The 14,179-nt window shown below is 50.3% G+C and overlaps 1 protein-coding gene across 3 annotated transcripts; it reads left to right on the forward strand.

The window, feature by feature from the left end:
• The first annotated feature begins 476 nt into the window (after nt 1–476).
• On the forward strand, nt 477–14,179 carry Golga7b (golgin A7 family member B). Of its 3 annotated transcripts, none has more exons than XM_034496601.2 (5): nt 477–953; nt 7,840–7,965; nt 10,702–10,854; nt 10,928–11,029; nt 12,149–14,179. In XM_034496601.2, exons 1-5 carry the CDS (start codon nt 942–944, stop codon nt 12,257–12,259), a joined length of 504 nt encoding a protein of 167 aa, XP_034352492.1. In that variant the 5' UTR covers nt 477–941; the 3' UTR covers nt 12,260–14,179. The 3 variants fall into 3 exon arrangements, with proteins under 3 accessions (XP_034352492.1, XP_076777638.1, XP_076777629.1); XM_076921523.1 differs by lacking the exons at nt 477–953; nt 12,149–14,179 and adding exons at nt 1,230–2,041; nt 11,418–11,662; XM_076921514.1 differs by lacking the exon at nt 477–953 and adding an exon at nt 1,559–2,041.

A 14,179-nucleotide genomic window follows, 5' to 3' on the forward strand; every position in this document is an offset into this window, starting at 1 on the left:
CTGGGATGGTGGGAGACAGAAGTGTAAGGGGTGGGACCTGGATCAGGAGGACCATAAAGAAAGACTGGCGTCCATATGGAGCTCCTTAAAAGAAGGGACCCTAGGGGGAAGCTGGGGATGAAATGTGCGTATTTAAAGAAAATGTCCTCTCATCCGCAGCATCTTCTAGCTAATGGGGTTTAAGGAAGTGGAAAGGAGAAAAGAGAGAAGGGAATGTCCACATAAGGCCGGGTAGTGCTTGAGGCAGGACGGGGAAAGGTTAGAGCCAGCTTTTGAGGTGTTTGGAAAGGTAGAGGCTGGCGGCCGGTGGATGGTCCGTACTTCCATAGCGCAGGCCCGGGTGCCTTGCAGCAGAACCCATCTGCTTTCCTCAGCTTCTGGAAGTCCCCGGAGGCGGTGGAAGCTAGCGCACGCTCTAGGCACTCCTGCTGGGGGGAGGGCAGGCAGGAGGCGGGGCGCTGGGCGGGGCGGGGCAGGACGGGGTGGGGCGGGAGCGGAGCCGGTGGCCGCGGGCGGGGCTCCTCTCCGGCGGGTGCCGGAGTCTGGGGGCCGCGGCTTCCCCCTCCCCGCCCGCCGAGGCGCTGGCCCCTCCTTCCCCCGCCGCCCCCGTGCCCGCCGCTGCTGCCGCTGTCAAAGATAAAACCGGGCCATTGCCTGCAGGAGCCCTGGCAGCAGGCGATCGGACGGTGAGGATCCTCGGGCGCCGCCTCGCCTCCTCGGCCTGGCTCCCGCGACAGCACCGTGGACAGCACAGACCCCCTCTCAGGGACCCTCCGGCCCGCAGGAGCACTCTTCGGGTTTCGGCGATCTCATCAGTACCGCGGACAGCGCCCAGGCCCTCGCTGGCCTCGGCCAGCCCACCGGCTCTTCAAATCAGCACCGCGGACAGCCCCCCTGGACCAGCCCAGCGGCAGCCAAGGACTGGTCAGAACGCCCTGAAGATGGCCACTGAGGTAGGGGCCAGCACCTTAACCCGCAGGCAATGCCGCAGGAGATGATTCCCCACTAGGGGCAGACTGGGCACGAGGAGAAGGCCGGGGCAGATGAGGGTAGAGGGTAGTTCCCTGGGTTCATGGGGAGGGTGGGATGGCATTGAGTGGCATGGAATATGAGCAGAGCTTTGCTGAGTGGTCCCCTCACCTTTGATATGTCTGTCAATCTTGCCCGTGCCACCCTGAGCCCTGAGAGTCTACTTGTTACCAATAGCACCAAGTCCCAGCTGGGCTGGGGTTTCCCTTTCTCCTGAATACAGGGTTCTGATTCCCTAGAGGTTTGGAGATCCCTGTACACCTGTGTAAGGAGAGAGAAGGTGGCCTACTGCTGTTGTTGCTATGCGGTGCAGTATCCTGCTTCTAACCCAGATGGCTGACTAGAGACATTTCCTTAGCAGGAGAACATGGACAAAGACATGCTTAGGCCCAGAACCCAAAGGTTTGGTTTCAATGAACCTCCTGCACCAGCCCCCACTTTTGAGAATTTCTTTCCTACTCCATTTGAGTTGCTGGTCCCAGCGTACCCACATTTGCCTGTGTGTGTGTGTGTGTGTGTGTGTGTGTGTGTGTGTGTGTGTGTAAGACTGTGTTCTTCACAGTGTGTCTCTAGACCAAGGGACCTGTTAGCTAAGGGCAAACAAAATCTTGGCACAATGCGTAAGAAGTCGGGACTTGTGTCTCTACCCCCAGAGGTTACTGCTCCAGGAGAGCTCCTTACGCATGATGCAGCTGACATATGGAAGAAAGGATTGGCTCGGTACCCACACAGCATGCCAACAGCAGAGCTGAAAGTTTCTTTGAATTTTTGGAGTGTAGCAGCACACTGGGTCTCCCCAGTTCTGCTGCTGCCGGCTTTTGTGGTGCCTCCCTATTTCCAGCCTAGCTGGAACACTGCCAAAGAGAAGAGGAGCAAAGGCCTGTGGAAGATTCTGTGCAGTGCCTCTGGGATCCCGGCGTGTGGCATGACATCAATACCAAGTGCTACTGCCGTAATTCCACTGGATCTCCTGATGTTGCTGGGCATTGTTTGCCTGCTGATGTTACACAAGGTTAGCTCGCAGGGATTCATGCCCTCTCGGAACCCCACATGCAGGCAGGCCTGTCAGACCGCAGCAGCATGTCCTACCCTCTCTCCCCTACAGGTCTGCCATGGCCCACACAGTCTACCCACAGACTCACACGTCTTGGCTGAGGCCAGGTTTCCGGGAAGCTGTTGGTAGTAGACTTGATGACTCTCCTCTGGGAGAGGCTCTGCTCATAATGCCTCTGTGGGTACAATGCCATGGCCCACAGAACAGCTGTGTGTGTGTGAGCAGCTCTGTGAAGTGGGCAAGGATGGTGTTATTATCTGCAATTAACAGATGAGAGGACTAAGGCTTGGAAGCTTACTTCAGCCTGGCCAAGGAGTCAAAGAAGGCTTCATTATCCCATTTTACAGATGATTCAACTGCAGTCTTAAGACAGTAATTCACCTTGACTCCATGACCACTATTTTCATGGTTTGCATGGAGGATAGTGTATCCAGGTAGCCAGTATGATGCTTACTAGAGTTCTAGGGGTCTTGAGACAGAGCTTTGAGTGAAGAGAGACATGTCAAAAGAGCAAGAGCAGAAGCTTTAAACCCATGGGTCATGACTTCTTTGAGACTATCAGAAATATCAGATATTTACGTTATGATTCATAACAGTATATAGCAAAATTATAGTTCTGAAGTAGAAATGGAAATAATTTCATGGATGGGGGTCACCAGACACAACCTGAGGAAGTGTATTAAAGGGTCGCAGCTTTAAGACCACCAAGCTAGAGGGACTTGGGTTTCCTGGCTGGCCATCTTGAGGGCAGAGGGACAGAAGACTGGGATGGGCAGTGGCTGAGGGCTAACATTTTAAACCTCACAGCTTGGTCTTGGCTGGACTCTGTTGGCGGTGTTGAGAGAAGAAACTCAGGCTCTGCCAAGGCACAGGATGTATGGTGTCTGGGCTGGGGTGACTCATCCCCCTGGGCTGTTTTTTTACTATTAGGATTGGATTGAGATCGCCAGGAAAAACCTGTTGGGGGAAGGAAAACCTCACTCCAAGTTCCCATGGTCATTTCCTTAGCAGTCTAAAGAGGAAGCAGAACTGGATAGAGGGAGGAGACACACACAGAGAGGGGGGAAGGGAGGAAAGAAAGGAGGGGAGAGGGGAAAGACAGCTTTCTTTGGAAACTGGACTTTTTGCTTCCTGATTTTTGTTTAGAAGTTAGCGTTAGGGGAAGGGTGTATGTGGGGAACACAGGAGAGGGAGGAAGGACAGTTCCTGAGTGAGCCGCTGACCTCATTTGGAGAGCTTTATTGAGCCCATTCCTGAGCACAGAGCCTCTGCAAATGTGTGTCACTAGGAGCAGGGTCTGCCTAGGAAGCAGTCCAAATGGCCAAGAACAAGTGGGAAGTAGCCCTTTCCGCAGAGGGGCATCTTGAAGTGGATTTTGGCAGGTCTTTAAGTGTACCCAAGTAGCATTATCCAAGCAGGGTATTTGGAAGTCTGATCTCTGAGTCACTGGCTTGAGCTTGGGCCCGAGTGTAGGCTGAGAAGAAGGGTGGCCCTGTGCCCAGTTTTCCACCCTCAGGCCCTACCTGGCTTCAGTGACTCATGATCTGTGTTCCTCTACTGCCACCCAGCCCATCTCGTGATTCTTGAGCTGGCCCTCACCTGTACCTTATGGAGTGAGATGGTTTTTAGTGAGGATGGATCTGTGGACCAGCTGGGATCTCCTGTTTGTCTTGGGCATGCCAGGTCTAGGAGCCCATTGCATTCCAGTGATTGCGCTATTCAAGCCCAGCCTGAGGGACTACCAGGTGTATAGAGACATACTATGTCACATGCTCCATCTCTAGGTCTCCTTCCAGTCCTTGTTACACTGTGGCCAGAAATGGTGCTCACAGATCTCACCTCTGATTTTCCTCCTCATGAAACATCCTTGGTCTTGACCTCAGCTGCCAACAGGCTGGGGTATGGCAGTGGGGGAGGGGGGCAGGGCTGAGGAATGTGTGTGAGAGAGAGGGTAGCTCAGGTCTCAGAGACATTTAAGACACCCCTGGAAAGATGCTAAGGGGGAACTCCCCGGGGGAGACACAGAGTCTGCAGCCTCAGGGAGTATTGAGGGTGGCTGTAAGAACTCTTTCCTGGCAGGCGGTGGTGGCGCACGCCTTTAATCCCAGTACTTGGGAGGCAGAGGCAGGCGGATTTCTGAGTTTGAGGCCAGCCTGGTCTACAGAGTGAGTTCCAGGACAGCCAGGGGCCAGGGCTACACAGAGAAACCCTGTCTCGAAAAATCAAAAAAAAAAAAAAAAAAAAAAAAAACCCCAAAAAAAAAAAAAAAAAACAAAAAAAAACCAAAAAAAAAAAAAACAAAAAAAAAAAAAAAAAAACAAAACAACAACAAAAAAAAAAAACCCTCTTTCCTGCTTCCCCAAGGCTAAGAAGCTGGATAGAACGTGTTTGGGACCTGGCTCTAGCATTTGTCTTTATTCTCAAACTATAGGAGTTATGTCTTTGTGCACACATGGCTTTATTTAGCCAGGTCAGTGCTTGCACTTAAAAAAAATTACCTGAAACATTTAGAAAACTGGGTAGCTTATATTAAGAAATTTTGAATTTGTGGCTTCCCTTAAAAAATCAGAAGTGTCAGGTACTTGGTTGCACATTTTTCAACGGTAATGGCTGACTGGCTCTCTGACAGACACGGACACGAGCTCTCTTATTAGCCACAGGCTCAACCCAGCCCACTGACTGCTTTACCTCTGGGAATGTCTATGTCATCCATTCTTGATAAGGCTTCTTTCAAGTCAGAGATGGGAGGGGTTATGATTATGAGGCTCCTGCTTAGTATCTTTGAAGAAATGGGGGTCGGAGAAAGGCAGACGTTTCAAGAGCTATACTGCCCAAGCCCAGGTTTCCTGCTGCCATGTTCAGCAAGCCATCTTTTGCTTGGCCCCTTGGTACTTCTGAATGGAACCACCATAGATGGAGAGAACCATGAAGCTCTTTTTTGCCTAAAATCCGGCTCTTCACTAACTGTGCCAGACCGTGTGATTGTGTGTATTATGTCAACTGTGCCAGAACGTGTGATTGTGTGCATTGTGTCAACTGTGCCAGACCGTGTGATTGTGTGTATTGTGTCAACTGTGCCAGACCGTGTGATTGTGTGTATTGTGTCAACTGTGCCAGACCGTGTGATTGTGTGTATTGTGTCAACTGTGCCAGAACGTGTGATTGTGTACATTGTGCCAACTGTGTCAGACCGTGTGATTGTGTGTATTGTGTCAACTGTGCCAGACCGTGTGATTGTGTGTATTGTGTCAACTGTGCCAGAACGTGTGATTGTGCACCAACAGACATTCTCCAGGGCAGAAGCAAACATCTAGTCACCTACAGCCAGGAAAGTGTCTTAGGTCGAGGATACAGCTATTTCTAGAGACTTGAGAGTGAATGAATCAGTCAAGAGCAAGTAGGTTTGTGTTATGTAAGACATCACCTAACATCCTAGTAATTGAAGATTACTTCCTTCTCAGTAAAGTCCTGAATGGATTGCTCCCAGTCAGCAGGCATATGTCCTCCGAGTGGTCATTTAGGGACTCAGGCTAAATGAGTTTCCAGTTCCTTTAACTGTCTTTAACGCCTGGCTCCTCTGGTTTCTGGAGGAAGGGAGGAGCTTCAGGTCTGTATGAGTCAAATCAGATATTCACCACTTCCAATTACTTTGCTCAGCACGTGGCCACTCCAACATGCAAGGGATCCTTGGAATGAACTTAGTTGTATTCTTAGGAGGAAGAAGAAATAGCTGATCATCAGCCAGCCAGTCACTAAGAGACACCCATCACGGGTCAAGAAAACTCCTGCATCTATGTGTACGCAGGTGTGTGTGTGTTTGTGTGTGTGTGTGTGTGTGTGTGTGTGTGTGTGTGTGTGTGTGTAGGTTCAGACAAAGGACGATGCCTGGGCAGAAAGCCAAGTCCTGGCCAGAGCGGCTGACACGTTGTTTCTGTTTCCTTTCCACCCTGACCACTGCCTTTCTTGGTTCAGCACTGTTTCACGTTTACCTTGAACTATGACAGAAAGGGACGCATCCAATGGGTCCCTTAGGGTTACTCACTCCTACAAACTCTCAGAATGATCCTTCTGGAGCTTAGAGAATCCATGGCTGGCTCTTGCGTGCTGGCTTTGGAAGGGCAGAGAAGGAAGGCCACAACCCCTTTCCTTTCTCAGGCAAATACATTACAGTGAAACAATAACTAGACTGAGCGGACACACTGGTCATTAACTTGTATTACTAAAACATGTTGATTTAAAGCATGGATTTTTAAAAAATTATCATAGGATCCTAGTAGTTATTAACAGGGGACTTTTTCAACAAAGATCCTGCCTAGTGGAATCATGGAATATTGAGACAGAGGAGCACTTATATGCCATTTAATTCATTCCCCAAAACTTGAAGCAACATTTACCTGAATTTAGGAGAGCCTTATATAATGTTCTCTGATTCCTGCATTTCTAAGACCCTGATACACTGGTCATCCACTCCTGTCTTGTCAGTCACTCTCTAGTCCTCTGCTTTTAGACATCCAACCTGAAATCCTTCTTGTTTGTGATCTTGCCCTTGACCGCAGTACACGTTCATCTCCCCGACTCTATATATTCTGCAGACCAGCTCCGGACTTGTTAACACTGCCTCAAGCCACTGGAGCAGATCCTGTCTTCATTACCCCCCTTTCTAGGGTCACCCTTCCTTCTTCTTTCTACTTCTGGCCAGCCCCCATCACTGAACATCCCTAACCTTCCTGTAGGACTCAGTGCAGTCTTAAGGAAGTCCTTGTGCAGAAGCATCTCTGAGTAAATGTGACTTGGTTTCAACCATTCATCACAGTCTAATTCATTAGGCTTTAATGTGTCTTCCTCCCCGGAGCCCACAAACTGACTTTTGCTCAGTGTCTGGAGAGCCTGGCACTGGTAGGGACTCAATAAATGGGAGAAAAGTGACTGAATGGATTCAGCTTAATTACACAGGATGAACTAGCTTTCCTTCTCTCTGCCTTAGGGCCTGGTCTCCACATGGTTCCAATGCTGGGTGTATTTCACCAATGGTGTGTTTGTCTCTAGTCTGAGTGACTGAGGCTGGGTGGAGAGAGAAGAAAGAGACCTCGTTCTTTTGTGGTATAGTGCCCACTCCACTCAAGGGTCAGGCCAATGTCAAGTTTTCAGATTGGATGGAGAGACAGAAGTCACTCCACACCTTCCTACCAAGAAAAGTAATTAATTCAGTGCCTGGCCCCAGCCCACTTAATACTCAGTTATCTCTGGAGAAATAGCCATTCCTAGGCCCTTTTTCTGGGTTAAGAAAACCACTGGGGGTGCTTCCTGGCCTTCCAGAACTTGGCCTGGACTTCAGTCTCCCTTGGAGTTCAGGGACACATCTGAGGTTTCCTCTCTTCCATGTGTTCCACTCCCCAGCCTGCTTGTGAACTCCACTTGCATGGCCTAAGGCTTCCATCTTTGTCCGTGTTGAGCTCTTCAAGCCCAGGGCCAACGCCACTGTGCCTCATTTCCCTTTGTCAGAATCTGGTTTTGCTGTGATTGACAGCTCTGAATGTCTCGTTTTGGTGCAGTTTTGCTCCTTCATTAGGCTTCTGTGATGACTTTAGGAAGCTTCCCATGTGAGCCACACGAGCCTGCTCCTCTAGGCCCCTGGAGCCTGGCTGTGTGGCCAGCCTCTGCCTGTGGACCAGGATTCAACGATGCTGGAGAGCCCTCCATATCAGTGCACTGACACAGTGGTTGCCTAAGCATGTGTCCCCTGTTCATCTCCTCAGGTCCACAATCTTCAGGAGCTCAGGCGAAGCGCTTCACTGGCCACCAAGGTCTTTATTCAGAGAGACTACAGTGACGGCACCATCTGTCAGTTCCAGACCAAATTCCCGCCAGAGCTGGATAGCCGGGTAAGGGCACCTTTTGGGTGAGGACTCCTTTCTCTAAACATGAGCGCTACCTCTGTGGTGGTCCTGAGAATTAGTTTTTTTTTTCTTCTCCAGTCTTAAATGACACATAATATCACAAAATGCATGACTTGTTTAGCTGCCTCAAATGGACGAATGATAAATCCATTGTATTGTCTTGCATTTCCACACAGAAAATTCTTTGAAAAACAAAACAAAACAAAACAAAACAAAACAGAACAGAACAGAACAGAACAGAAAACCTCAGACTTGTTCCAGTCCAGCAACTCAAATTACCTTGGCATGAGAATTCACTAGAAATCTTGTTAAACAAATGTAAATTCCGGAGTCCTAGTGAGTGAGATTAGGTGTCATCCGCACTTGCTGATTCAGTAGCTGGCCTGTGCTTTAAGCATCTCCATTTTTTTGGCAGCTGTCCTTAAGGTTCATTACACAGTAGAATTTTCTTGGGAGCTGAAAAAACTCAATGCACCCCAAAGTACTTCAATCAGAATCCTGGGGAGTGGTGCTTAGGCACTGGTAATGTTTCATGCCTTAAATCGCAAATTAATTTTTTAAAGTTAACTAAAAATTACTTTAACCATAATTGGTCAGACTTCAGGTTTTTTAAATGAAGAATTCTCAGGTGAGCTAGAATTGAAGGGTCCCTAGATCCTGCTTGGGCAGTAGCTGGCTGCCTATCACAGTGCCTTTTCCCACTCTTGGCTGGATTGGGGCCACTTATAACCTTTGGGAAATGGGGGGCTAGACAAGGCATCTACTTGACAGGGTAAGATGACAGTAGTAATTGCTGCTCTGACCTAGCCCTCCCCTCCCCAGACTGAGTCAGCATCTCCTGGGGCTGAGACTGGAGTGCGGCGTTGCCTTGAAAAACGTCCAAGAGTTGTAAGTGTGCAACCAGCATCGAGCACCACCACTAAGCCCTTGTTTCAACACTGTGCCTCATGGCTGCCAGGGTCAGCATCAGCATCACCTGGGAAGCAATGCAAGGGTTTACGGCTACCTTAGAGCTTCCAAGTACGAATGTTTTAACCAGACCCTTACACACACACACACACACACACACACACAGCTTCAGGAGCTGAAGAGTCCTTCAGGACTAGAAGCAGGAAGTGACTCACCAGTTATTAGAAAGTATTGTAAGAGCCTGGTCACATTGATGCAAATGCATCCTGAGTAGGTATGGATGAAAGTAGATGCTTTGTGATCAGAGCTGCTGCAGGGAAGCTCAGAGACCCAGGGGAAGAGCTAAAGGCTGCTTTGCTATCCTTTTACTTGTCTTAGGCTAAGCGGGGAGGGAGTCTGATGTACCAGCTTCATCTGATGGTGGCATCTAAGGCAGTCAGCCAAGGCTTGTGTTCTGCTCCTGTTTCTGAGGGTGTATAGCCCCCACCAGGCAGTCTGCTGCCTTAGAGCTGACTTGGGATTGGAGGAGGGCAGAGACCTGGTGCTGATCTATGTTGTAGACCAGGCCATTTGAGGAAGTATGGAAGATGAGGCGTGGCTGGTCTTAGCTGACTGAATCCTCACTGGCTCTCGGAAAACCATGAGCATCCCATTCTTACATTCTGGGTAGTGGTGGGGGCAGGGAGGCCAGAGATGAGGTCTCCAGGTTCTTGTGGTCTCAGGATCACAGAGCAATACTCACCTGTGAGAAAGAGAGTGGGGGTGACGGGAAAGCTTTGGCATGTAGAAAGTTCTCAATGTGTCCTTTTGTTACAGGCCAACTCCCTGACTGTACAGACATACACACACAGACACGCATAGACACACACATACAGACACACACAGACACACATACAGAAACACACAGACATAGACATACAGACACACACAGACACACATACAGAAACACACAGACATAGACATACAGACACACACAGACACACACACAGACACGCACAGACACACATAAATAGACATGCACACAGACATGCACACAGACACACACACAGACACAGACACAGACACACACACACACACACACACACACACAGAGCAGCTGTGGTTAGTGACTTCTTAGCCAGGAGGGAAGTACCCCTGGAGTGTGTCTTCTTGCTGTCAGTTGCAGACAGTTGAAGCCCCATCCAAATCAAGAGAATTCACTCAGACACAATCATCACAGTGGGATGTGACATCACCAGAATACACGGCTGAGCTTTTGCATAAGACATCTAGGACATACAGGTTCTCAACTTGTAGGTCGTGACCCCTTTGGAAGTTGAATGACCCTTTCACAGGGGTCGCATATCAGATATCCTGAATATCAGGTATTTACATTATGATTCATAACAGTAGCAAAATTGCAGTTATGAAGTAGCAAAAAAATTACTTTGTGGTTGGGGGTCACCACAATATGAGGAACTGTATTAACAGGTCACAGCATTAGAAATGTTGAAAACCACTAATCTAGGACATTGTAGGTCTCCTGTTTCCAAGGGAGGCCAACAGCCATGTTGGGTTCCATCCTACAGGAAACCAACATAATACGGACAAGCCACTTACGCAGGGCCACATGTCTAGTTCATGGGCAAGTCTGGACCAAACTCCAGGTCTCCTGCTCTTGTGCTCTGTCTGTTCTGTTTGCAGCCTCTCAGTCATGCCTGTGTGCCAATATTTCACTGCCTCCCAACCATGCGGCTCCAGGGCTGTTATCCCACCCCCACCTGGGATTGTCTCCACACTGGGGAGGCTAACAGTCTACCTCTCTCTCTCCAGATTGAGCGGCAACTCTTTGAGGAGACTGTGAAGACCCTCAATGGTTTTTATGCGGAGGCGGAGAAGATCGGGGGCAGCTCCTACCTGGAGGGCTGCCTGGCCTGCGCCACAGCCTACTTCATCTTCCTCTGCATGGAGACCCACTATGAGAAGGTGCCGATTCCCCATCTCCCCTTCCCCAGCTACCTTACCACAGACTCATCGTTATGGGCCCCTGTTTCTGCAGGTCCTCAAGAAGATTTCCCGTTACATCCAGGAGCAGAACGAGAAGGTCTTTGCCCCCCGAGGGCTTCTGCTCACGGACCCTGTGGAACGTGGGATGAGGGTTGTATCCTTTCGGGCTCGTCTGTGTGAGGTGCAGAGTCAGTGGGTGGCTCTCTGGGGCCTTCTGGGATTCCACACACCCCTGGCCATAGGCAGCCTTCATCTTTAGTTACTGGGGTCACTTGTAAGTTTCAGGCTTTGTATTTATTGAACTGCATGCCCTCAGTGCTTAAAACAGGACAGCCACCATGTAAAGGCTCTGAAAAATACCATCTCATGTGATTTATATCACATCCCCAAGAGGTGGTCCCCTCTTACCCTCCCGTGTGTACCAGGATGCCGAAGAGCAGCTGGCTCAATCACCTACCTTCAAGCAGCAGTCTGTCACAGTCAGGATTTGAGTCCAGGCTCTCTTAACCTGTAACGTTGTTTGGTCCTTAAAGAGTCTGCAGGCCTTCTACGATCTCCGTTAGTAGCCTGTGTTGAGCCCCAGTATCCACTGAATACAGACGAGCAAAATGAACTGCAGGTCAGGGATGCTCTATGGGTTGGCTGTCTTGGTGACAGGCTGGGCAGGAGGTGGACAGGAGTTCTGCTGACCCCACTTGGAACAGTAGTTCAGGTGAACAGCTCCCCTTGCAGTAGTTAAAATAATATATTTTACAATAAAGCTGAAAGAAGTGTTCAGAAAACACAATCCCCAGAAACACACATATTTCCCCGATTCTTTTTTTTTTTTTTTTTTTAACCGAGTCCTTGTGTTGTGCTCAGTACTCAGGTACTCCATTTAATTTTCACAGGAACCCCAAGGCCCTGTTGGTGTCCCCAGTTTGCAGATGTGATAATTGAAGGTTAGCAGGGGAAGGCGCTGAACTGGCCTAGCTGGAGTGAGCCACTAGAGGGATCAGCAAAGGGAAGTGTTTGCATCTAACACCGTCTCCCCGGTGCATCTGTGACTTGGGATCCCATATGCATCTCGAAGAAAGAATCTGTCCATGGGATCCCGTTGTACACTCAGTCCGTGTCCTCTCAGAAACTGTTAGCTGAGGCTTGGAGAAGGGTTTGGACTTTAGTCAAGCCTCTGGTCTTTGGGTATAGCTGGCTTCAGGCCACAGGCTCATTCTCTGTATCCCGTTTCCTGATTAGCAGCCGGGTGCTCACAGCTCCTTAACCATTGTTCCAGATCGAGATCTCCATCTATGAGGACCGGTGCAGCAGTGGTAGTTCCAGTAGCGGCAGCAGCAGCGGCAGCGGCAGCAGCAGTGCTGGCGGGGGAGGGGCGGGGGCCCGGTGACTGGCCGAGAGTCCCTGCAGGGAGGTGTATGGCCGGAGCGAGGGCCTGGCAGATCTGCGGAGGCTGCGCTACCAGAGCACCCGCTTCTGAGTCTTTCTCTGGGCCCACCCTGCCTTGTAGCGTGGAAGGGAGGGTGACTGCCCACTGTTCCGTGTCCCCAGCCCTTTGCCCCTTGGCAGGATCTTCTTTCTGACCCAGGACCCTTTTTTTTTTTCCTTCCATGAAGCTGATCTTGGTCATCAGAGTCAGACCTTCCTAGAGTGTCTGGGGTAGGGGTGGGGGGACCCAGCTTGGACAAACCCTCTCTTTCCTGCCTCCTTCCTCACTCTAAGGAGGGCCTGGAGAATTCCTACCCTGCATGATTCTTCACCCTCAAAGTCCATGTTAACCTGGACTCGGCTCCCTGGGGCTCTCTCTAAGGCCTAACACTACCATGGGCTCCTGCTTGTCAATGGTCCCACCTCCTCATTGGGGATCTGGGGAGACAGGTGCCCCAGGAGTCATCCAGCCGCTCCAAAGGCAGTGTGTTTCCTGTCCTTCACTCAGAGGCGAAAGTTCTCTCAGCCTTGCCAAGAAGCACCCAACTCTGAGACTTTGTACCCCACCAGGAACTGATTTTAGGGGTTCAGCCTAGGACTCTGATGGGGTCCACTGGGGTACGGTAAAACTCTTTGGATGAATGCAGCTGGACAGAGCTTGAACTCCTGAACTGGAGCCAATTCCTGCATCGTGTGCATATGTGTGGAGTGCACTGTGTGCACAAATGTATGTATGTATGTGTGTGTGTTTATGTGTGGCCAAGCATGTACACATGTGAGTATACAAGTATATGAATATGAGTTATGAGTGCTATATATGTATGACTGCACAGGTCAATGTGTGTATGAACCTATGTTTATCTGAGTGAATGAGGGAGAATGGTTAAGTGCATGTGTGCAACACATGCATGCAAATTATGTATGCTTGTGCACAAGTGCATGTGTGTGAGTATGCATGCCTATGTGTAAGCGTGTGTGCACGTGTGTGTGGGGAGAGAGAGAGAGAGAGAGAGAGAGAGAGAGAGAGAGAGAGAGATATTTCATGTGTGTTCTCTTTGGCTGCTGGGCTAATGACTTCAAAGTCCTGCCCTGTCCTGTCCCACACTGGTGTGCAGATCCCCCCTGTGAGTCCCTCCTGGCCCTCTGTAAGTCAATGTCTTAAAGCTGGGCTGTCTGCTTGGCTCTTCCTCCTGGCCTTTCTCCCACCTCTGGCTCTATTGTACACACTCTAATGGAGGAACAGTGGGGGTCCTAGGAGAACAGAGCCAACATTTAGGTGGTCTTTGGTGCCCCTCTCCCAGTCCCCATGGCACAGCGGGGCCACGGATGCTGCAGATTCAGCCTGCCCGGGTGTCAGGACCCTGAGGCCCTGTAGAGGAGGCTTCCCTGGACATTCAAGGCAAATGTGTCTTGCAAGGACAAGCTAACGGTGCTGTGGCTCCCGAGGGGAGCCAGTTGAAGGGGAGGCATCCTGGGGCCTGAAGATGGACAGAAAGGGGCTGCCTACCTCAGCAGGCAGGAGGTGCTAGAACTAGACAGGAAACACCAGCCACTCTAAGCAGCTTTCTGGAGCTGAAAGGGCCTGTTTCTCTACGGGCCAAAGCAGCAGCATGTGGCAGCAGGAGACAATGCTGAGGATGGAGAGGGCTGGCCAAGCCCTGAAGCCTCAGGGGGCCTGAGCCCTATGACCCCTGGTGCAATGAACCCCTTCTTTCCAAGCTGTAACCCCTGGTTCCTTGCAGAAGCCTGTGCCGTCTGTAGCCTGCGGTGCGGCCAGGCATGTGTCAGCCTGTTGGGAAGGTTGGGAAGAGGCAAAATGGAGACCTTCTGTTTAATTCCTTTCCCAATAAAAGGACTTGCCAGCTTGGGGCTCCATGCTGTT

The sequence above is a fragment of the Arvicanthis niloticus genome, chromosome 1 (assembly GCF_011762505.2).
Source record: "Arvicanthis niloticus isolate mArvNil1 chromosome 1, mArvNil1.pat.X, whole genome shotgun sequence".
In the NCBI taxonomy this organism is placed as follows: Eukaryota; Metazoa; Chordata; class Mammalia; order Rodentia; family Muridae; genus Arvicanthis; species Arvicanthis niloticus.